Source organism: Eucalyptus grandis, chromosome 10 (assembly GCF_016545825.1).
Source record: "Eucalyptus grandis isolate ANBG69807.140 chromosome 10, ASM1654582v1, whole genome shotgun sequence".
In the NCBI taxonomy this organism is placed as follows: domain Eukaryota; kingdom Viridiplantae; phylum Streptophyta; class Magnoliopsida; order Myrtales; family Myrtaceae; genus Eucalyptus; species Eucalyptus grandis.
This window is the reverse complement of record NC_052621.1, coordinates 2918098-2941870: the sequence shown is the minus strand read 5'-3', so window position 1 is coordinate 2941870 and position 23773 is coordinate 2918098. Positions and strand designations below refer to the sequence as shown.

At 40.8% G+C, this 23773-nt stretch overlaps 2 protein-coding genes and 1 pseudogene across 2 annotated transcripts; 2 read left to right on the top strand and 1 right to left on the bottom strand.

Moving 5' to 3' along the window:
• The first annotated feature begins 6894 nt into the window (after nucleotides 1-6894).
• On the top strand, nucleotides 6895-12266 carry LOC104421095 (cytochrome P450 90A1). Its single transcript, XM_010032931.3, has 8 exons — nucleotides 6895-7602; nucleotides 8400-8549; nucleotides 9289-9540; nucleotides 11022-11108; nucleotides 11200-11278; nucleotides 11398-11504; nucleotides 11596-11726; nucleotides 11825-12266. Exons 1-8 carry the CDS (start codon nucleotides 7069-7071, stop codon nucleotides 11931-11933), a joined length of 1449 nt encoding a protein of 482 aa, XP_010031233.2. The 5' UTR covers nucleotides 6895-7068; the 3' UTR covers nucleotides 11934-12266.
• A 301-nt stretch (nucleotides 12267-12567) lies between these two features.
• On the top strand, nucleotides 12568-13459 carry LOC104421094. The gene is made up of 3 exons (XM_039303079.1): nucleotides 12568-12697; nucleotides 12808-12913; nucleotides 12999-13459. The coding sequence occupies exons 1-3, from the start codon at nucleotides 12620-12622 to the stop codon at nucleotides 13148-13150; spliced, it is 336 nt and encodes a 111-aa protein (XP_039159013.1). The 5' UTR covers nucleotides 12568-12619; the 3' UTR covers nucleotides 13151-13459.
• A 354-nt stretch (nucleotides 13460-13813) lies between these two features.
• On the bottom strand, nucleotides 13814-23417 carry LOC104423344 (annotated as a pseudogene).
• Nucleotides 23418-23773: the final 356 nt, after the last annotated feature.

Sequence of the window (23773 nt, the reverse complement as noted above, 5' to 3'; positions counted from 1 at the left end):
TCAAAAATTGTCTAAATAAACAAAAGCATCCATTCAGAAGAAGTATCTTTTTCAAAGATTGTCTTGAAAAAACACAAACAAAAAACCAAACAATTGCAACCCTTCGGGAAAAGTTGCAAACTGAATAAGTATTTTTTCCAAAAGTTGTCTTAAAAGACACAAACAAAATTCGGAATAATATATATATTTTAAATAAATGAAATTTCGAATTTTATTATTTTATTATTTTCGAAAATTCTCAAAAACAAAAGGCAACCTTTGAATTGATTAAAATTAATAACATAACCAAAAAAAAAAATAACAAAGGGGTTAGTGCTAATTAAACCGTTGACATACCAAGTGCTAAGTGCACCAAATAATCGTGAATTATTCGCGCATCTGCACGCGGGTATGGTGAAGTCTAGCCTCACTTAATCATTCATTTAAGTACATAAATGAAACCCCACACTTATTAATTGGTCCACTTCCTCTCACTTTTCTTATGTAAGATAAGGAAAATGCACTTAGTTTGTTTTTACAAACAAACCTCCAACATTCCCAATCGCTTAAACATGCAGTGAACAAACAAAAGGATGTTGGTACGATAAACCCTCTTGGTTAAGTCTCCTTAAACATCGTAGAAAACCCCCTATCTAAAAATGTTTGGAATTCATCTAACTCGAGTCCATTACCGCCAAAAGAGCGTAATGCTCGAGGAGAGAATGCTTTGATTCTTCCGTTGGGACGGATCATGCATTCAACTAATTATGCATTAGAATGCTCGAGAAAAACTATTCAGCAGCTTGCCCTCAACGAACATTCTTCGCAAGTAATTGCCCGTGACCATGCACGTATGAGTAATCCGAATCAACCTTTTTTTTTTCCATCCGTTCCATCGAGATTTAAAGACTCGCTAGTGTGTACGCGACTTTTAAAATGGTGGGTATAGTACACTAATGTCGGGGTGCAATTACGCGGTTTGAATTTTGGCCACACACAGACGATGTTAATGGAGTGGAGTCAGCTCGAGGGGCAATGCATCGGTGGGCCGTACGAAATACGTGGGGGATGGACCAAAACAGTGAAGTGTTTCAATGAATGTCATATGGTATGGACCCCGAGAGTACTTGTTGGGGCATGGAACATGCGTCCGTGCGATGTTGACCTCGCACATGGATCGTAACCTTCGGTAGGTCACTGGCACTCAAATTACCAAAGTTCATGCAATGCACGAGCGAGATTCTGTCGCCATGAACATCCATGAGATAATTGAAGATACGAACGCCCGCTTGGACGAAAGTTTAGTGGCCACGATTGGGGGCCAAGTTATGCTCGTGATGTTTCCAACTCCTCTCGCTGCCTTTTTCCTTTTCGTGACATTTTCCTCTTGTCCATCGCGTTATAGCAAATGAACAGGACAAGTGAATCTAAAAGGGAAAATCCGATGAGCAAGTTTAAGGTAGGTAAATTTCTTGCCGAGGCCGACACTTTGCGTTATCTTTTTGTCTTGTGGGATCGGGGAGGTGTCGGTCCATTGGCACATCAAGCTCAATGATACTAAATGAATGCAATTAGAACGGGGAAAAAAGAAAATAAAAGAAAGAAGAATCCAAATAGAATCACGGGATGTTACTGGCTTGTAACGTTTTGGGCTACTTGCACATGTGCCCTATTTTTAGGCAATTTAATAATATTATGAAAGCAGAATGATATATGCCAATCGGGTACCATAACTTGAAATAATGAAATTGCAAAAGAAGAATAGTTTTCAAATAGGAAAAATTATCAAAAAAGTCATGAATTTATTGTACTTATATCGATTCGGTCCTAAATATTTTTAATTTAACCAATTTAGTTCTAAATTTTTTGAAAATGTTTTTGATATTTTTTTTTTTGATTAATTTTAGCTGGAAATAGCTGACATTGATGTCGGTAGTCCTATAAGGCACGAGCGATACTGAAATAAATATTTTTTATTCAATTTTCTAGATTATATATTTCCTTTTTCTTTTTGTCTTTTTTTTTTCCTTTTTCCTCAACTAATTGTCGTGCCTTGGTAATTCTCAACAACCATCAAAGGCAAGGGCTAGTGAGGGTTGACATTGTTGAATCTTAAATAGGTGACCTTGCCAGCCTCGGCCAGCCTTGGGCCAAGCTCAACCTTATTGAGCTCAACCTCACTAGGCTTGCCTTTGCTAGGTTGGGCGAGGGCGACCTTCATTGGCCAACATCAAGGCCCAGCGGTCGGTGGAGGAAGAAGGAAGAAGAAAAGAAAAGAAAAGAATAAAAATTAATAAAAAAAAAGTATTTACAGTAGCGTAGGCTATGCCATGTAAAAAGTATAGTATTTATGTTAATGATTTTCAGTCAAAATTAATCGAAAAGACTAAAGCGGCAAATCGGTAAAAGATTTAGGATTTAAATGGCTAAATTGAAAGATTTAGGATTAAACTAATACAAATGCAATAAATTTATGATTTTTTTTAGTAATTTCTCTATTTCTAAACTCATGATATGCAGGCTCAGTTTTTTATATGATTCATTGATGACGCGTCACAATCTTTTTTAATTTTAAGGGGACTTTTTAGATGATCACCTATGGATATCGATTGATATCCTCCCGTTATTTTATTTAAATTTCCATAATTTGTATGCTTGAAAATGGAGGGGAGAAAAGTGTCCCAGACGCAATGCATGGCCAAAACTAGTAATGGAAAACCCTTAGCCAAACATTATGATTTTACAAGACAAAAAATGTCGATGATTTAAAACTTTTTAATACATCATGAATTGACCCATCTTGCAGAAACTAAATAATCTGTCTAAGAACCACCAAAATCATGAGCTCCATGCCGTCTCTGTCTCGAAATCAACTGACCTAATTATCAGCACCTAGTACACATAACCTTCCCGAACTTGACATTCCTTTTGCAGACCTTGATGATGACAAATAAAAAAAGTCCTATCGCCATTAAAACAAAAGGCCCAGATTTGCTTTTGAGAGACATTCTTTTGTTTAAGAACATCGAGATCAAGAAAATGGGTTTAAGAATGTTTGTAGTGCTGACCACTAAGAGATGGAAGTGTGGATCGAGTACAAGAACCCATGATTGACGTGTGATCGATTCTCTTCTCTTTTCTCTTTTCTCTTTTCTTTCTTTATTTTCTTGGAAAAGTTTTATGGGTGGGGGATTGCTTATGTGCTTTCTTAGGGACCATTATTGATTTATGGTCTTGTCTAGTGGGTAGCCAGCTTGAGTGTCCCTTATTGGGGACCATGTGGATCAACATGGTAGCATCAACATGCAGAACTGTTTATAATATTGAGCACATTATAATTATTGCATAGTACGATCCTCATGATTTTTCCGAGTGCTTTGAGCTTTTCCTTTTTCTCATCATTTGTTCTTTAGAAGCTTCATTATCTTGGCAACTCACACCATTGGTGCTGGGGGAGATTGGATGTCGATTTAACTTGGTTCTCTATGCTGGGGATAATAATGACAATGGAAAGCAAAGATAGATAGTACTTTTGAGGATTTGCCCACTAAAGAGCACGATAGATCTAGTGGGAGTGAGGATAAAATTGTAGATTAACTTTATCACACTTTGAGTAGTAAAACATTTTTTCAATTTCTTTTCATGATAAGGAAATTCCACTTTCGATGAGTAAATTCCGAATCTTCGATTATAAAAAAAATCTAACTAATCTCATGATTACGTGCTTTTTTGAAAATTGTATGATGCGTGACTATTTATACTCCGTGTCAAACAATACAATCGAGCATTCGCGTTCATAATCAGTGAATCAATGCTATTTTGGGCACTTTATCTTTGTTTGCTCACTATCTATCTTCATGTTGATTAGAGTTAAAGTAGCGATTTCAAGTGTTGGATTTTTTGTGACAAAAGATAAAGTGTTTGAGTTTTATTCTTTCTGAAAGTGGGGATTGTGCAAATTAATCTTTTCCCCACCCCCTCAGTTATTTAATCCGGGGCTTTAAACATAAACTTCCTGGTAGAGAACACTTGATTCCATCACCTGCATACATGATGGCACCTCTCTGTAGCCCAAGTCGCGACTCAATAAACAAACAAAAAGTGGGCGTTCCCTCTTTTAACTTGTACAATCAAGGCCTCACTTCGTGGCCAACACTGCACATGCTTCATATGGAATTAATATAAAGATGAGGAAACCCTAAAAAAAGCAAGTAGAAAGTGTGGCGCACATCGATTCGCTCGAAACTCGGGGAGCAATTACAATCGATTTTTTTTTCCCATTTTTTATGCGTAAAAGGGTACAAAATAAACTCATTGATTAAATATTAAGAGACAGTGATATGGTTGTTTGCACTGCTAGTTTTCTAGTAATTGTGTACATTCTTGAGAAAATATATAAGTCTTTCTCCCATGTCCTTGTGCAGCATCGTGGGCCATCACTTGCAGTCGAATAAACTTACATATTGATTTATTATTTAATTTCCCCAAAGAATCATTCGTCCAGCATAAAGTTCCCCACTACATGATACGTGTGCATTTGTGGCGCATCAAGTCATAAATTTTTCGGCAGATTAAAGAAAAGTTTGTAAAATAGGTTAACAAACATTGGGCTAATGCCATTTGGATTCAAACAGAAGTTTCTCCAAAAAGGATGTATAAATTTTATAATCAATTGGAAAAATAAGATTTTTTTTTTCATTGCTTATGCGACAATTTTTTCATATGGAGCATGTTTTCTTGCCATGATTCTTGATTCCTCTTCCAAGAACGGCTTTGTACAGCTCGAGTTATTGTACGGGGACCCCGTGGTGATGTTGTCATCATCCCAGCGCCAGAATTTGATCCGAGACAAGAAGAATCGCACTTGGAATTCATAAAACATTTCGCTCGAAATAGCATTTGCTCTAATTATTAAAGTCTATGGAGGAACATGAAATTTGCTAAAGGGTATCATGTGATATTTTATGCGGATAAACAAAATTTCGACTTATTACTAATGACGGTGAGCGTAACACTGATCTAAAGAACATTTTGGCATGAATCTTTCAACATATAACTTAACTTAACTGCATATTTTCCGAATCAATTGCCATATATATGTTTTTATCAATTTTCCTTTTCCATTTTCTTTTAAAGATCCTGAATCCCGAATAAAAATGCGTATTTTTACGATTCAATTTGATTTGGTGCGTGCATGTATGTCACTGTCCAAACTCCCTTGTATCTCTTCCCACTAAACATTTTTCCCTACCTATAGCCTCAATTATTTTGTTCCTTTGTGTTAAAGAAAGACCCCATCGAACATGTGAGATATAGATGTGTGTGTGTGCATATTATATGTACGTGTAAGCACAACCTAGCATGTTGAAGGCATTGCACGTGCTACTAGTCTGTCACGAACCACAAAAATAGGTACCATCGTTGTTAGAGATATTTCTCTATAATATTTTTCTCTATTAGAGATGGTCATAATATTTCTCTTAATTCTTTATTTTTCTTAGGATTGTGCGTATATCTTTTTTTTGACCGTGCGTATTCTTAATTAATACGTTATCTGAAATAATCATTTAGTAAAACCTATAAATATGTTCATGTATTTTTTTTTATTGTTTAATACATAAATATATATTAAATTTATTATTTCACTCTTCCACATATTTTGTGCATATTCTCTCGTTTCTTTGTCAAATTCGCAGGTTCAATTGTTGATCGAGACTCATTCACTACTTATTCCGAAAAACAGGCATCGCCATTAGGCTCACTGCCGTTAGATGTGATAAAGCAAATCTTTCATGATATAGCAATCTGTACCAATCCTATGATTTGTGTCAATTCTGTTGATTCCGTCGATAGAGTAATCTTTCACAATATGTATTGACTCTGTAGATTGTAATCACTGATACTGTAGATTGTTATCTTTATAAAATCTTTAATTGTATTTTCCCACTCATATACATATTATAAATATAATACAAATCTCCACATCGATTGTGTGTGTGATCAAACTCAAATTTATACTCTTTCATGGTATCAGAGCTTCACAAATTTTCTTACTAAAATGTCTTCTTTTACATCCTCCAACACCATCACTGCCATCACCGTTGCTAACTCTTCATCCTTGTTATCCCCCTCCCAACCACCCTTTGCTTTATTAAGATGTACCGCAACGGCCTCCTACCAAAATTTATACTTTCATTTATGGCATATTTGATGTTTTTAACAGTTTTTATCAAAAGGGTCATTGGGGCACCTGTGATTGAAATATGTAAGATGCTAAATGAATTTCTTATACAGTTTGATATGTTTGAATGACCTTTTTATATTACGAATAGTTTCCTTTTGACCAAAATAAAATGTGAAGCTAAATTCCATGCAAAAATTCAACTTCAATTACCGCTTGCCCATGCGTAACCAAAAAATATATCGGGTCCCAGAGCTCACAGGGCATTCTGAATTTATTTATCTTCATTAGATATTGTGCAATCATGTTGCAAATAAAAAAAAAAAAAAACTGGCTCAGTGTATGGGTTAGGCCTATAAGAAAAGAACTTCATATCTAAAAAAGATTGGTAAGTAATCTTCATTTCCTTACCAAGGAAAAAAAAGATTGGTAAGTAATCTTCATTTCCTTACCAAGAAAAAAAAAAGATTGGTAAGTAATCTTCATTTCCTCACCAAGAAAAAAAGAAAAAAAAGATTGGTAAGTAATCTTCATTTCCTTACCAAGAAAAAAAAAGATTGGTAAGTACATAAATGCTGATCACCAAGGCGAGAAAGTAATTACTCCCAAATCCAAATGATTTATACTCTCTTCTTTTACATTTCCCTATTTAAAACCTTCGTTTCCATTACTTTCAGTCTTATCCACACGCGCACTCTCAGCTATAAAAGCAGAGAGTGAGTTGTCGGATTCAAAAAAGAATTCTCCCCTCTTTTAATTACCTTCTCCTCTTCCATTTTAGATTCTCATCAGACACCCTTTCCTCTTTCTCTCTCTCTCTCTCTCTCTCTCTCTCTGCATCTATATAAATATAGAACTACATCGTCTGGTTTTGTAAAAGTACTCTTTATCTTTCGCTCGGTATTTGCATGGAGTTGTTCCAGGCTTCTGGTCTCACATGTCTGCTCATACCCACCGCCTTCTTCGTCACCTTCGTCCTCCTCCTCCTCCGCGCCTCCGGCCGACGGGGGCGCAGGCTGCCGCCAGGGAACCTGGGACTGCCGGTAATCGGCGAGACGCTGCAGCTCATCGCGGCCTACAAGACGGAGAACCCCGAGCCGTTCATCGACGACCGGGTGCGTCGGTTCGGGGCGGTGTTCGCGACCCACGTGTTCGGGGAGCCGACGGTCTTCTCGGCCGACCCGGAGACGAACCGTTTCATATTGCAGAACGAAGGGAAGCTCTTCGAGTGCAGCTATCCGAGGTCGCTCTGCAATCTTCTCGGGAAGCATTCGTTGCTTCTGATGAAGGGGAGCCTCCACAAGAGGATGCATTCGCTGACCATGAGCTTCGGGAATTCTTCCATTATTAGGGACCACTTGCTGGTGGACATCGACCGGTTGATCCGGCTCAACCTGGAGTCCTGGTCCGACCGGGTCCTCCTGATGGAGGAGGCCAAGAAGGTGAGCCTCGTCTGTGTGTGGTTTTCCAGCTTTTGCATGTCTTAAAAGACAAGGGGGAAATAAAGGGTTTCTTCTTTTCTTTTCAAAAAGATGGAATCTTCTTTGAGTCGAGGAACTTGGTTTCAACCCGTCCTGGTAATCTGTAGCGTCCCCATATGAGATTTTCTGTCTGGTTCCACCTTAGTTATGATAGTTTAATTTTAGCTGAAGCTATACCATTATTTGTTTATTTATTTATTTAATTTGTCTGCTTCTTCATGTACTTAATCTCGTAGTACTTTGTGGAGCTTTATACGGGGTGTAGTATCTTGTCGTCTGGTTGCCGTCAGTAAATTTTTTCTTTTTACTTAATAATATTCATCAGCAAACCCCATGCGCAAGGGTGGTTCAGGTTTTCTCTTTAGTTTCAGCTGGTTTCTGTGAACTAGATTTCGTAAGGAACGCCTCACCAGTTTGTGTCGAAAAAGCCGATGCGAAAGCGGCAGATTACCTTTTCTTCCTTGAGTTTCAGACACGCGTCACGGTTCAATGGAAATACAATTTTTCAACTTACGAAACGTAGCTTTTCTTCTTTTACCTCTTGATTATCATAAAGGATAGCTGATGACTCAGATTCCATGGTTAATGGTGGTAACCATGTTAGTTCACGTGTGTCGAAGCCCATTTTGGATCTGTCGTTTCTCCTCTTTCTCTGTCTCTCTGTCTCTCTGTCTCTCTCTGTCTCTCTTTCCCTTTTAGGTGCCTGCTATGCATATGTTAAACCTGGTCGAGATTTTAGAAGGGAAATTTTGTTGCAGATAACGTTCGAGCTGACGTTGAAGCAGCTGATGAGTTTCGATCCGTGTGACTGGACGGAGAGCTTGAGGAAGGAGTACGTCCTTGTGATTGAAGGGTTCTTCAGTGTTCCTTTGCCCATCTTCTCTACCACCTACCGCAGAGCCATTAAAGTACTCCCTCCCTCCCTCCCTCCCTCCCTCTCTCTCTCTCAAGCTTTAATATTGACAAATTGATATTTCTCTCTTAAGCTTTCCGAGAATATTACTGTCCAAGATATGTTAAAGAATCTATTGAAAACTACACATTCAATGTCGAAAGCATAAGTTAAATGGTTAAAATCCAGACCAAGGAAAAGGAAGATAAAGAGAGAGAGGGGGCCTAGCTTTAAAGAAAAGAGGAAATCTAGGTTAACTTTTTCTTCGCAATATAAAACAAGAGGAGCGACAAAATTGGACGTAGAAAGGAAGGAAAGGGAGGGGGTAGGGGCATCTTTTATGACCCGACTGCACGTGTGATAGTGACGTTTTCTGCAATGATAGGACATTTTGTCTCGAAATTGGAATTGGAATTTTCTAAAGTTAAATAGCACTTCCGATTGATTGTCATCTAGCAAGTTTGTTAATTCCATCTTCGTCCCTCCTTTAATCAGGTATCTGTATCCATCGGCTGCGACTAATGATTTAATTAATGCCCCATGATGGGAGCTTTGTCGTTTATATGTTTCGTATCGTTGTTGTTTTAGCCCTTGATTTTGTTATATGATCTTAAAATTTCTTGTCACATAAAGCATCCACCATTTTGTGATACGACAGTAATGTAATCATTTTGAATTGCCTAATGTCTATTCTTGTAAAATTTCCTCATTAGATTTCCGTGCATTGAACTAATTATGGGTTAATCGTTTTTAAGGCCAGGACAAAGGTGGCGGAAGCTTTGAGCTTAGTGGTGAGGCAGAGGAGGAAGCAGTGCGAGGCGGGTGAGAGAAAGAAGGACATGCTGGGGGCTCTCCTGGACGGGGGCGGTGGCAGTGGCTTCTCCGACGAGCAGATCGTCGACTTCCTGGTGGCGCTGCTTGTCGCTGGCTATGAAACCACCTCCACTATCATGACCCTCGCCGTCAAGTTCCTTACCGAGACGCCCCGCGCCTTGGCCCAGCTTAAGGTATAAAATTAAAACCCCCCCGCACGCTCTAACGTTTCTTAATGAACATTGGCTGTTGTCTAATGATTTGATGACATCGACCACCCATTAGATTAGATATGCATGGAAATCCTTTTCATATGGAAAAACCCCCCTCAACTATTTCGACGACAACAGCCGTTCGTTCTTTGTTTTGTATTTTCCTGGGGAAGCGAATAACCATGATTTTCTTCGAGGTCGAAAACGACGTCTTTGTCTTTCGGGATTTCTTGGCCCCCTAGGGCGTGGACCCTAATCGCCATTATCATTTCGTTGGCCACTTTCGAAGCCTCAATCTCGTTATCTAATCCTCAGCCGTTCACGCTCTACAGGCGTTGTTGCCACAAAGAGAGAGAGAGAGAGAGAGAGGGAGGGAGGGAGAGGAGAGACATACAATGAGGCAATATGGTGTATTTCGTCGTGACCCGTCAGACCGATTACGTGTCACTACCCCACGAGGGAGAGTTCAATTATTCCATGAATGAGATCCAGTACGATCCCCCTGCCGATTGGCAATAATGGAGTATATCCCCTCGTCCTCCTCCTGCGCTTCTTTTGCCTTGGCTCCTGCTAGGAAACCCTAAAAAACGAAGGTCCTACTCATGAGTTTTCACTCCATACTCATATCATTCCCGAACCATATGTGATATTTGTCATTTTTGAAGTACTACTACGCCGCTGGCCATGTGATGGTGTCGGGTCCGGGGGTCCGGATATCCTCAAGGTACTTGTTAACGATGATTATAGGATAAATCACTTTGAGTTAGGCTCCCTCGAGGCTCGCGTCTTTGTTTTTTTAAGAGTGGTGGGCAGCATGGGGTAGTGTGATCGGAATGTCTTTTTTCTTTTGTTTTTTGTTTTTTCAATTCATTTTAGTAATGTAGCGGGGTCAAAGGAGGGAGCAGAAAGTAAATCAGGCAGTCAAAGGTACGAAGGGTGAAGTCAAACCGAAAGTGGGGTGAGAGTGGAGGAGGACTGAGTGGGGGCGGACAATTCGTCCAACCGAGGCATCATGACGATTATGATTCCTTTTTTTATCTGACCACCGTCAGATCTTCGTCTCGTTCGCCTCCTTTTGACCGGACCGGGGGAGGCCGGTTGGGTCGGGTCGAATGACCAAAACCGCCCGACTAATGGGGTCAGATTTGGAGGGCCATTCGGACATTTCTCGCTTCGGGGACAACGTAGGTGTCCCTCGGGTGGGCCCCACGTTTCGGGAAGCGTGCGGGTGGGTTGGGTTGGGTTGGCCGGGGGGTTTTGCTGACTCCAAGAAGTAGGGTGAATTCCTGACTAAAAGGATCGTTTTGGCCTTCGCCTTTTCACGTGATGTTGTTCCCACGTGCATCCTCATGAGTCCCCCTCACCGTTGAATTTCTCCTCCTTTATATGTTCTTTTCTTTTTCTTCATGAAATCATCGTATTAGAGTTTATATTTTATTTTTTCACCCCATGGTTGATGACAGGAAGAGCACGACAAGATCAGAGCGGGGAAGTATCCTTGCGAGGGTCTGGACTGGAATGACTACAAGTCCATGCCTTTCACCCAATGCGTAAGTCGAAAGGCTAAAGGGTTCGGTAAAAGCATGACGTTTTCGGTTAGTTTTCCGGACTTTAAACGCGGTGCAACGCATGTGTCTTCAGGTTATCAATGAGACGCTGCGAGTTGCGAACATCATCGGCGGGGTATTCCGGCGAGCGATGACGGATGTCAACGTGAAAGGTAAAGGAGGACTTCTCCATTTCATTCCATATGGGTATGGGTAAAGAGGCAGTAAAGCCAATTATAGTTTATCAGTGGGGAAAAGTGTTTGGCTCTTACCATGATCTCTATTCGCGCAGGCTATACGATTCCTAAAGGTTGGAAGGTGTTCGCTTCGTTTCGCGCCGTGCATCTAGATCAAGATCACTTCAAGGAAGCTCGGACTTTTAACCCGTGGAGATGGCAGGTATTGCTCTCTCTCTCTCTCTCTGCAATTCTGAGTCTCGAAAGATCAATCAATGGTCAATTGACGATCGATAACTATGGATAATATGCAGAGCAATTCTGGCTCACCGACCCCGGGAAACATCTTTACACCTTTCGGAGGAGGGCCTCGACTCTGTCCCGGATACGAGCTAGCCAGAGTAGAGATATCCGTATTCCTTCACCAACTAGTTACTCGCTTCAGGTATTAAATACGGCCCCCCCACTTTGCTTATATTTCTTTTCCCCTCAGGCGAAAATGAACGTTAACAATGGAGAACTCTCTCTTCATTCGTGTGACAGTTGGGAGCCGGCGGAAGAAGATAAGTTGGTTTTCTTCCCGACGACGCGGACGCAGAAGCGGTATCCCATCTATGTTCGTCGACATGACGCAAGCGGGCAATGTATATAGTAGGGGAGCGAAGCGTCCGAGATGCGAAATGGATGAGGCTAGTGGTTGTAGAATAGAAGATGCAAGGGGGCATTCGATGTGTTGGATCCAATAACAAATCAAGTTACTTATAATATAATATAGCAAGCAGCTCTTGGGATTTATTTCGTTCATTGATCTGGGTCGAACTGGTTCGCGGCTGAGAGCAACAGCAACTATCTACAATGCGCATGCACAAAAGAGAGAGACGGACAGAGAAGGGAGCTGTGCTGATTATTCTTGAAGCACAAGCAAACATGAATTTATCGATCCTTCTTTGGTTTTTTTGGCAGAGTAATGAATATCTTATCCATCTACCTTTGTTAGTGCCTGGATTTCGCATCCCCTCGAGCCGCTAAAAAATCCCGCTTTCACTTTTATGTTTGCACATGTGGGAAGCTATTATGACATACTCAATCGCACTTAGTCGACTGCATTGATTAAGCATTTAAGTGCGAGAAGATTTCTTTATCTGCAAAATCCCAAGGACAATCAATTTGAATAGATGTGGTCCAAAACGTTGGCTACTTCGGTCATACTCCTACTCTAAAGCCTTATCAAGAATTCAATGCATGTTATCTCTAAGCCTTAATTCTTAATATTGATGTACGGGTTGGTTTATGTGCAAAAATACTTTATTCCTTATCTGTTTCTTTTTCTTATGAGACATGGACACGATTGAGATTGACTTATCCGACCACTGTCTGCCCTTCAATGCAAGAAAAGAAGATCGAGCATACTTGAACGTGAGTTTGTCTTACTTAGTTAGAATGTGAGTCCAAGAAGAAAATCTTCGCTTGAGCATCGAGAAATCCTCTATTTAAGCAGTGGAATGCTCACTCTCAATTACCCACAGCAAACACCTCGTGAATCTATTGCACGTTGCCATTCGACAAACATGGCGAGCCAATACTTGGCAATCATCTTCATTGTGTGCGCCTTCTGCTCCATTGATGATACAGGTATCAAGTCTCCGTTTTGTCGCCTCTCTTTGTCGAACGTTGTGTCCTCCCTTACGTTTCAATTGAATTTTTTCCTTCCTATCAGGCGCTGCGTCAGGCCCCTGTCCGTTCCCTCCTGATTGTCGTTGTCGAAGTCCTGCTTGCAGGCCGCCCAACCCAGCCAAGGCTGATGAAGTCAAGACTCCCCGTATCGCAGAGGAGCCTGCAGTTCCCAATTCACTCCGTTACGCCCCCTGAGAAGCCTGGCTTGCTAGGTTGGGAGTTCTGAGTGTTGAAGGTCTTTTGAGTTCTTTATGTGGATGTTAGCTACTTGTGGGAATCACGTCCAATAAGATTCTGTTGAGAAATCAGCTGTTGAAGTGTGTTCTAAGTTTGCATGTATGGAGTGTGTTCTAAGTTTGCATGTATGAAGTGTGTTCTAAGTTTGCATGTATGAGGTTTTTACTCTTTTTTCTTAGTATTTGATGCGCGAGACATTTTGTTTCGTGTAACCTAATCACGAGTGTGATTGTCATATTTAATCAAAAAGTATGTTCGACTCTAGAATTAATTTATGTTGTGGTTGATTGACTCCAATTTGCAAGCATGGGAGCTACTAACGCATGTCAGAACCCAGATACCGCCGATATTGCTCCTCAAGCCTAGTTACAGGATGGTAACAGCAATCTTTTAGACAGACAGAAAAATTTGTTTGGTCCTTTTTTCTTCCCTAACTTATAAGCTCATGCTTTCTCCATTATTGTTCTGGTGAGGTTACATCAATCATTCGCGAAGTATGTTGTTCTTCATCACGCATGTTATCTTCTTGCCAACGTTAGGTTAATTCAATTCTTAACCCCCACCTGGTTCACATTCCTCTGACCCAAAGGCGCAAAAGAGGCACAAAAAGAAAAAGAGAAAGAGATTGATATTTTGTTTTCTCTTGATTAATGTAAGGGACAGATGACACTGTCATGTACTATTGAACTGTTCATGCAAATGCAGATCCGTAGGGATTGGAACTAAATGTACTTCGTCACAGCTTCCTTATGCGCATGCTGTGCCACCAGAGGATCCGTTAAAATAGCATCCAATGGGCATAGCGCCTCTCTTTGCTTCCTTTCAAAAATACGATCCTTGACTCCACGAGGAGACAAAAGAGTAATAATCTGTCAATTCAGAAAGCAAGGCTGATACCTGCTCCACGCTAAAACATCTAGTTTCGTATTTGATGATTCGTATTTGAGCATGCTGCCTCTTAATGATAATTTCTTTGATGAAGTTGGATCCACCACCACAACACCTTTGAACCCACCATATCGAATCTGAAATGCAGATGGGGTTGAAATTGTAAGACCGCATTTTCTAGCCACTTCCAGAGCAAATTGGTGAGATATTTTCCCAATACCATCAGAGAAAACATATTTAACTCCACCCCTTATAATTTCCACATCTGGTATCCTTTCAACTTCATCTTTCCTGACGTTAAGAGTTTCCGTTGATGAACTAAAGGACTGACCAAGTCTGGCAGCATATTTTGCCACATTTCGTATCTTACGAAAATCCCCCATCCACTTTCTTATATCTGCTGCAGTAAGCCCTTCCCTGGAAGCAAACATCCAAAGAGAACTATCCCGTAATTGAATTGATGAAAAGGCAAGAAACTCAAACCTCTTATCACGAATAACAATTCCATCTCTCAATGTTGAGACTATCCTCTTATAAATTCCGCTTCGCCTTTCTTCATTTGCAGAGTTACGTGGAGACAAATTTGTTGAATAAATTTTGTCAAGCTCCTCATCAACAAAAGAAACATGGAGAAAATTATCAATATCTCCAGGATAGTTACGCAGCACCCGGTTTGAAACATTCACTTCTAGAACACAGAAATACATCTTAGAAGGAGTTACGTGAGCCCTACGCACATACACCAACCCATCATCTAGAGAAAGAGTGCCGGCTGTAGGTTTATGGTCACTTGGTCAGAACCCAGAAACCGCCGATATTGCTCCTCAAGCCAAGTTACAGGATGGTAACAGCAATCTTTTAGACGACCCAGTTTTTCCAAAGCATGTTCTATGCAATCAACATTCATGTCCATTCTTCTCGGATCAACCAGCTGGAAAAATTTTCGATCCAGAACAGGCTATGGTAGATACCCATGCTGAACCAAGGAACAGACCTTGAACAAGATTCCATATGGCAATGCAACTCCAGCAGGTGGAAGCACAACAGGTTCAAGATCTGAACGATAAGTACGAGGAGGGGCACTTTTCAGGGTGAACCACCTACTCTGTTCTTTGTAGCGATCGAGATACTTATCAAAATCAGGAAGCTGATGACGATGCTGAAGTTCCAAACACAAAGAGGAAGACTGGCCAATACAGAAAGATGGGGTAAAATCAACTTCCCTAGCCCAATGGTCATCAGCAGTTGCCATAAAATATTTGAGAGAGCAGGAATCTTCTTCGTGGATCCGAGGGGCACCTAGTAACTGGTGAAATAAGACCACAGAAAGAAAAAAAAGAATTAGTAGTGTCCAGCTTGACAGGCACATAAAACCATTGTGCTATTACAGAGGAAAAATTGCTGCTCTACCAATAATATGCGGATGGGGGAAGTTCATAAATCAAACATCTTAGAAAGAGTATCACCCTTAGAGAAGTAAAACAAAAACTCTTTTATATATTGTTGTTGGGAATGACTGATCCCCGAAATACCGGATTCGACACTAAATCGAACTCCTAAATCAATGCGGAAGACGAAGCCCGGGAAAACGAACACGCATCACCGATCCTAAAGCATACCACGGATTCGAGCGTACCTTTTAGCCACAGATTAAACACCGACGCCGATTGAGGAAGAAAATCCGGTCGAATTCGATCCGATGAAGCCTTGAAGGGAAGAATTTGAAGCCGTATGCCTATCGTTCCTTTTGAGAGAGAAAATGCGGGAGAGAAAAGACGTGCGTAATTTCTAATTCCAAATGCACGTCTTCTCTCTCTCTCTCTCTCCCTTTATACCTCCCCATCCACGGGCCATATTCTCGTGGGCCGGGCTCTCTTGGCCCAACTTGGGCGGACGGGCCTTAAGCCCAAATTAAATAAAGCCTTCATCTCCCATTCGCACATGGTGGGCCGAACAATATTCTCTTTACCTCTCTTCAACATTCATATCGGTGAATAATCCGTGCGACTGAAGATACTTTGAGAGCTCGTTGCTATACATCTTAGGAATATATAGCACCATTAATGGGCGTCACACTCCGAGTAGATTTAGTATGCAAAGACTTAGATCAATCGATCACATTTATATCTCTCTTGATTTCTTTTAAACAATGATATATATTGTATTCACAATTATAATTATCACAAAGACAATCATAATTGGTCGACTAGTGAATACAAAAACTACAATGTGATTCTCCAAAATCGATCTTCCTCTTTCCTTCAAACTCTCAATTTCAGTCCAGCTTGCTTTTCTAGAAATGCCCCATTAGATCGAATCATCTCATGACCATTGGCAACACCCTAAGATAGCAAACACTAAATAGAAATCTTGAGAATAAGTAAGAGTCCTGAGGGGACTAAAAATTGAGGAACTCTTTTCTTCAAGAGTCTCACACGTCATAAAAGTTGAGATCAAAATTTTTGTCACTCTTATTGGTTGTCTCATGCATACGTAGTATGAAATACGTATTACGGTATTAACTCCTTTCCCATGGAGCGTATGTCTGCACTTTTCAATACCGTACATGATGATAGTTCAGACATACCTAATGTCTAACTTGAGTTCACATATCTACTCAATCACAAAATTCATCGTAACTCACATCCGGTATCATAGACAGATAAAGTAAAATATGTGGGGTATTTTACTTTCGGACATCGTAAGTATTATGTCCTCATCTTAACACTTAGTTAAGGCGATATACGTATTTTAAGCTTGAGCTCTCGATTATCACCTAGATAATAAGCTTAAAATCAGTCTCATCTCTATTTATCACACAAGAAATGCAGGCGATTACCCGTGTGAGTGGGCTAATCTTTTATCTGTCCGACATACTTCTTAACTTAAAATAATGCACTGAGCATTAAGATGCATAAAGATCATACAAAGATTCATAGGCATTAATCAATGAAAAACAAAATTTCATAAATGTGAACAACTCGGGAAATTACACCAAGACATCGACTCTACGCAATCCTAGAGATTTTACATGACCACAAAACACATCTCTAGGTATTGGCTTTGTCATAGGATCTGCTACCATTCTATGCGTAGATATGTACTGTAAGTTCACATTCTTTCGTGCAACCATATCTTTCACAAAGTTATACTTGGTATCTATATGTTTGGTCTTGCCATGATATTTTGGATCTTTGGTGTACGCTATAGCTGCCTGGCTATCACAGTGAACCAATAATGGATTTGCAGCTTTCTCAATAACACCTAAATGATCCAAAAATCTTTTAAGCCAAACTCCTTATTGTACCGTCGCCGATAACGCCACGAACTCAGCTTCCATCGTGGATAAGGCTATGCACGTTTGCTTCTTACTACTCCATGATATGGCGCCATTGCTCGAAGAAAGCAAATCCGAGGTAGATTTTCTTCATCTAAATCTCCTCCCCAATCAGCATCTCGAATAGCCTTCAAGTCGCATCATTTCCTTGGTAATTTAACTTGTAATTAGCAGTTCCCTTCAGATACCTCAGTATTCTCTTAACGGCTTTCCAATGTGCTGGACCTGGATTGGATTGGTATCTACTCACCATTCCAACGGGTCTTGTACACATCATAGCGTACATCAAGCTCCCAACAGCACTTGCATAAGGAACATGTTTCATTTGTTCCTTCTCTTGTGAAGTCCTTGGACACAGTCTATGGCTCAATCCTTCACCTTTTGCAATAGGAGTGTCTATAGGTTTACAATCTTGCATACGAAACCGTTCTAGAACTTTGTTTATATAAGTTTCTTGCGAAAGAGACAACGATCTCTTCGAACGATCTCTTGAAATCTTAACTCCAAGAATGTATGCAGCCTCACCCATATCCTTCATCTCAAAGTTGGAAGACAACCAACTCTTGACAGATCTTAACAAACTCCATATTGCTTCCAAGAATTAGTATATCATAAACATATAATGATATGATCACAAATTGATCCTTGGATCTTTTGATATATACACAATGATCCTCATCAATCATCGTAAAATCATATGCCATTATGACATTATGAAACGTATATACCATTGTCTTGATGATCGTTAAGACCATATATCGACCTCAAAAGTCGACATACTTTTCTTCTTTAGCCTTTCACTATGAAACCAACAGGTTGTTCCATATATATTTCTTCCTCTAATTCTCCATTGAGGAAAGCAATTCTTTACATCCATTTGATGTAATTCAAGATCCAGACTAGCCACTATTGCCGAATAATGCGAATTGAGGTAAATCTCACTACAGAGAAAACGTATCTTCATAATCAATTCATTCCCGTTGATTATACCCCTTCGCCACAAGGCGAGCCTTATGCCTTTCAATCGAGCCATCAGCCTTTCGCTTATTTTGAACCCATTTGTTCCCAATAGCTCGGTCCTTTTGGCGATCAACCAGCTCCTGCACTTGGTTTGATTTCATTGACTCCATTTCCTCTTCCATTGCATTAATCCATTTTTCCTTACTAGGGCAATTTAGAGCCTCATTAATATTTCTTGGCTCATCCTCATCTTGTGGAGCAACCATAAAAGTCTCCCATTCAATGTCAAAACGTCGACGAGGAATACTTTGGCGACTTGTTCGCCGTATGGGAGATTGTACACTTTGCACATCATTCCCCATTATGCTCCCACTTGGATGAAGTCCACTAAGGTCATTATCTTGATCCAAGGTTTCAAATAGGGAACAATCTTCCCTTATTTCGCCCTTCTTAGGAAATTCATCATCTAGGAATGTGACATATCGTGATTCAAACTCAGTTATACTCTCACTTTCCTGCTCACCTATGAACACATATCCTTTCGAGTGTTCAGAGTACCTTATAAAAATACTCTTCTTTCCTCTCGGGACCCAGTTTCCCAAACTTGTGAGAGGACTCATGTGTATAGGCAGCACAACCCCATGGCTTAAGAAAACTTAAGTCCGATTTTCTACCCGTCCATAACTCATATGGAGTGGAAGTAACGATTTGGAAGGCACACGGTTCAAGATATAGGCAAAGCGTTAGCAACCCATCACTCCAAAAAGTAATAGGTAAGTTAGCATGCGCCATCATGGACCTAACCATTTCCAGTAGGGTTCTGTTTCTTCTCTCCGCAACACCATTTTGTTGATGAGTATATGGAATAGACAACTGTCTTTCTATTCCTTTTCATCACATAATTTTCTGAACTCATCGATAAATATTCTCGACTCGATCGGATCTCAATGCTTTTATTTTCTTGTCTAATTGATTCTCTACCAGGTTCATAAACCTTTTAAAACAACTTATTGCTTTAGATTTGTGAGAAATCAAATAGACATATCCGAATCGAGTATAATCATCAATAAAAGTGATGAAATAAACAGCCCCATGCCTTCCTTTCACATTCATTGGACCACGTACATCGAATGGATTAAATGCAGAGGAAATTCAGCTCTTTTTCCTTTTCCAAATGGTTTTCTTGTCGTTTTCCTTCTAGGCAATGCTTACATATGGACAAATCGACTTTTTCAATATTGCCCAACAAGCCCTCTTTAGCTAGTCTATTCATACGTCGTTGGCCAATGTGACCAAGTCTAGCATGCCACACATTCACATCATTATCATATTTATTAGAGACGTGAGAAGGAATAACAAACATTAGTATTAACATAATCAATATCTAATACAATAAAACCATCTAGAAAATAACCACAACCATAGTAATTTGTATCCAAAAACAAATTCACACATCTATTACAGAAGTTCATATTAAAACCTAATTTAACCAACACTAATACTGCACACTAAATTCCGACGAATCTCCTGGGAGCATACAAAGACATCATGAAGGAACAAAGTGCGTCCACCACGCATATTCGGTTGGCATGTGCCAATTCCTTTCACTTCAGCTGGAGTTGTTTCCCACATAGATCCACTTAGTTCCAGCTTGGTACTTGTCGGAATTCCACGAAGGATCTTCTATCCTTCGCTACATGGTCTGTCGCTCCCGAATCCACAAACCACAAAGGATTAGACTCGCTTAAGAATACGAACTCGACACAAAAGTGAATTTTTGAAAAGTACAAGGGGTGCATACCTTCTTTGGCTCACGACGCTTGCAGCATAGTGACCCTTCTTGTCACAAAGGTTGTAGCATTTCACCCTTGCAAGCTTTTTTTCATGCGGGACGCTTTCCCTCTTTCATGTTGGTTAAACTTGGGTTTCTTCCCCGAAGGACCTGCTTCTTCCTTGCCTTTTCCTTATCAAACCCGGTTAGGGCGCTTGCGCTTGGAGCTCGAAGCTTCATTTGAGCTAGAACTAGCATGATAAAGTTCAGCATCCGGCTTAGCCGCTAACAAGCGGTCCTCTTTCAGCTCAAGATGACGTATTGCATCCTCAAAGGTTTTGATATTTTCATTATGAGTTAGGTGCACCTTCATATGCTCCCAACTCGAGGCAAGGAACGAATCACCGCTTGCACTTGCTGCTCATCTCGTGAGGACATGGCCAAAGCATCTCTCGGCTCAGTTATCATGTTTGACATCTCTCTAAGATGTTGCTTCATGGTCTGACCATGAGGCTTCTTATAAGAGTCAAACTTGATAGTGAACTGCCTCAGTCTAGTCACCGAAGTATGACCAAATCTAGTTGCCAATGCCTCCCACATTTCCTTAGCATTGTCAAAACGCCGAAACTCTCGCATGACGTCATTTTCCATGCTGCTCGGCAACGTGATGCGAGCTAGAGAGTTCATTCTTTTCCATGCAGAAAAAGCTTCTTTGTCTCTTTTGTGTCAGTGCAAAGGTTCCCTTCGGGTTCTACCATGGTCATGACAAGAGCCTCAAGTGCTTCTTGCTCTTCCAAAGACATACTGGATTTTCATTTGCCAAATTTCATAGTTGTCTCCATTGAGCTTTTCACCTTGTTCACTTTCTCGCAACTATGCTCTTTGTGGTCAAGCCATTGATCCGAACAAATCAGACAAATATGCACGAATTATTAATGCCTATCATTTATGCATCCCTATTTACATAGACCCATCATATTAATGAATAATTTCAAGTAAGGTTTCAGAATCAAAATGTCACTATGTTTCCAATCATCTTCCAAAATCCTAACTTAAAACTATCATCAATATAATTGTCTTATGCAAAATCAATTCTATGAAGCTACAAAAGCTTCTAAAACTACCTACAGCTAATTACCCACAAAGAATAAGAATAATGTAGAAAGCAATATATAATAGAACATCCAATAAAAACAATAATGCTTTCAATTAACACAATTAGGTAGTAATCATTACATAATATGTCCACAAATCACACTTAACATATATCACCAATACAACTAACACCAAGTCAACACACGAATCGGGAAAGATCCTCTTTTGTTCAATTTCTTGATCTTTTCCCTTGAAACAATACAATAATATTCATTTACAAAATCCATCACAATTTTCTTATAGGAAGCAAATTCCGTTGACATCCCATATGCAATTCAACACATCTTGCCATTCGGGTGGAAGAGTGTTTATGAAAAATCGCACCATCTCGACTGTGACATAGGACGACCATTCCATATGACCCGTTGAATTTTCCCGTTGACTTCAAGGACATGATCAATTAAGTCACCTCTCCCCATCGATGATCGGGCAGCTCGGCTATCAACTTAGACAGCCTATCCTTTTGTTCATCGGTAATTGTGCGAATAGGTGTGCGCAACCTCAAGGGAGGCATTGTTCCTGCAAAAAATGCAGAACAAATAAGGGATCACCGCGAAGCGGCGCATGAGGTTCCCTGGGTCATCAAAAAAAAAAAAAAAAAACAAATAAGGGATCACATTATAATCTACATAGACTTAATTGAAAAAGAAACATATTCCTTTTTTTTTTTCCCCGGTCAACGGTTAACGGTCAACGGTCGTCAACGGTCGTCAACGGTCAACGGTCGGGCCGGTCGGGCTGGCGGGCCCGGCTCGGGCGAACCGACGGCACGTACCGCGCGCGTGCGCGGGCTGACGTCACGCAGACGTCTTCCGGCATGTGCCGCGTGCGTGCCGGGTCTCGCGCGGGTCGGGTCGCCAGCCGGTGACCGCCCGGCGAATCGTCGCCGTGCTGACGTCATCGATGACGTCACCCTAGCGGTTATTGACCGTTGGGTGACGTCATGCGCCGACGCCGCGCACGCGCCGATCCGCACGCGACGGGGCGAGCCGGGCCGCTCGGCGCGTCGCGCCCACGCGTAGCGCCTTCGGCCGCGCGTGTGGGCGCGTGCGGCGCGCCGGCGGCGCACAACCCGTCCCCAGATTCTCGTCTCGACGTCGCCTTTCTTCTTATGTCATCGAATTTGATTGCGACTTACGCAAACTCGGAAAAAGGACGTACAAAGTGCTCGGGTGTCGGGATTTCTCGCCCGATCCAGTACGGCCAAGAACTTTTGTGAAAAATCAATCGAAAGCACGAAACAAGATCGGGAAAACATGAAAGCGGGCTCTGATACCAATGTTGGGAATGACTGATCCCCGAAAACCGGATTCGACACTAAATCGAACCCCTAAATCAATGCGGAAGACGAAGCCCGGAAAACACGTATCACCGATCGTAAAGCACACCACGGATTCGAGCGTACCTTGTTAGCCATAGATTAAGCACCGACGCCAATGGAGGAAGAGAAATCGGACTGTCGATCCGAGGAGGCCTTGAAGGGAAGAAGAATTGCCTGAGCCTTACTGTTCTTCTTGTCTTTTGAAGAGAGAGAGAGAACGCGGGAGAAAAAGCGTACGTACGTTTATTTCCAACAGATGCAATCTCTCTCTCTCCTCCCTTTTATACCTCTCTCTTTCCACGGGCCCTATTCCCGTGGGCCGGGCTTTCTGGGCCCAACTTGGGCGGATGGGCCTTAAGCCCAAATCAAATAAAGCCTTCAATTGTGAATCACTACAACATGCACTGTTTAGGTACTCCTACCGCATACAATTCATCAACATATCCAATACCGATAAGAACGTCGCAATTCGATGTTATGGCTTAAAAACTTCAAGCATTAAGTTGAAGCATCAAACCTGAATGACTAGATACTTCAGAGTTGAACCACGTGGTTGGTGCAGCTGAATCTGCCAAATATTCTCATAGGAGAGCTCAAGCTTGTAGTCCACAAAATTACAGGTTAAAAAGAACAATTTTCTCATGCCAAATCCAAATTTTACAGAGGCATTTGGGCTCTCCCACAAGGCAGTGAACGTATCCTCAGAAGTCTGACATCTAAAACGCAAAGTTACATTATCCATGGAGTGCTGAAAGACTTTGGGATTTGGAACAACATCAAAATCTCGTCCCATTGCCTTTATATATGAATTGCCATACTAGAGATTCTTATTATTATCGAGAGAAATAATATATTTGCAAACAAATTTATCAGTAAATTGAACATGTTGAGAAAAGTGAGGATAAAAGAGATTACCTAGAGAAGTCAATCAGGAAAAGGGAATATTAAGTGGAAACCAGAAAGATGATTAAAGAACGTATGACATCATCAGTGTCACAAGATGGACAACTTAAACACTGACTAGAAACTAAACATGCTTTGTAACAAAATTCCCGAAGAGCTAGAGAATGCAAAAATAGGACCCGATATAGAACAAAATGAAACACATGCCAAAAGATTGCCAATTCTAATTGACTTTACTAGTCACCG

Bases quoted from the DNA above. Each gene is read 5' to 3' on its own strand.
- LOC104421095 (XM_010032931.3), top strand. From the start codon at position 7,069: ATGGAGTTGTTCCAGGCTTCTGGTCTCACATGTCTGCTCATACCCACC. The intron at 7,603-8,399 runs GTGAGCCTCGTC...ATTTTGTTGCAG, and splicing joins TGATGGAGGAGGCCAAGAAG to ATAACGTTCGAGCTGACGTT. The intron at 9,541-11,021 runs GTATAAAATTAA...GGTTGATGACAG, and splicing joins GCGCCTTGGCCCAGCTTAAG to GAAGAGCACGACAAGATCAG.
- LOC104421094 (XM_039303079.1), top strand. From the start codon at position 12,620: ATGGACACGATTGAGATTGACTTATCCGACCACTGTCTGCCCTTCAAT. The intron at 12,698-12,807 runs GTGAGTTTGTCT...AATTACCCACAG, and splicing joins AAGATCGAGCATACTTGAAC to CAAACACCTCGTGAATCTAT. The intron at 12,914-12,998 runs GTATCAAGTCTC...CCTTCCTATCAG, and splicing joins CTGCTCCATTGATGATACAG to GCGCTGCGTCAGGCCCCTGT.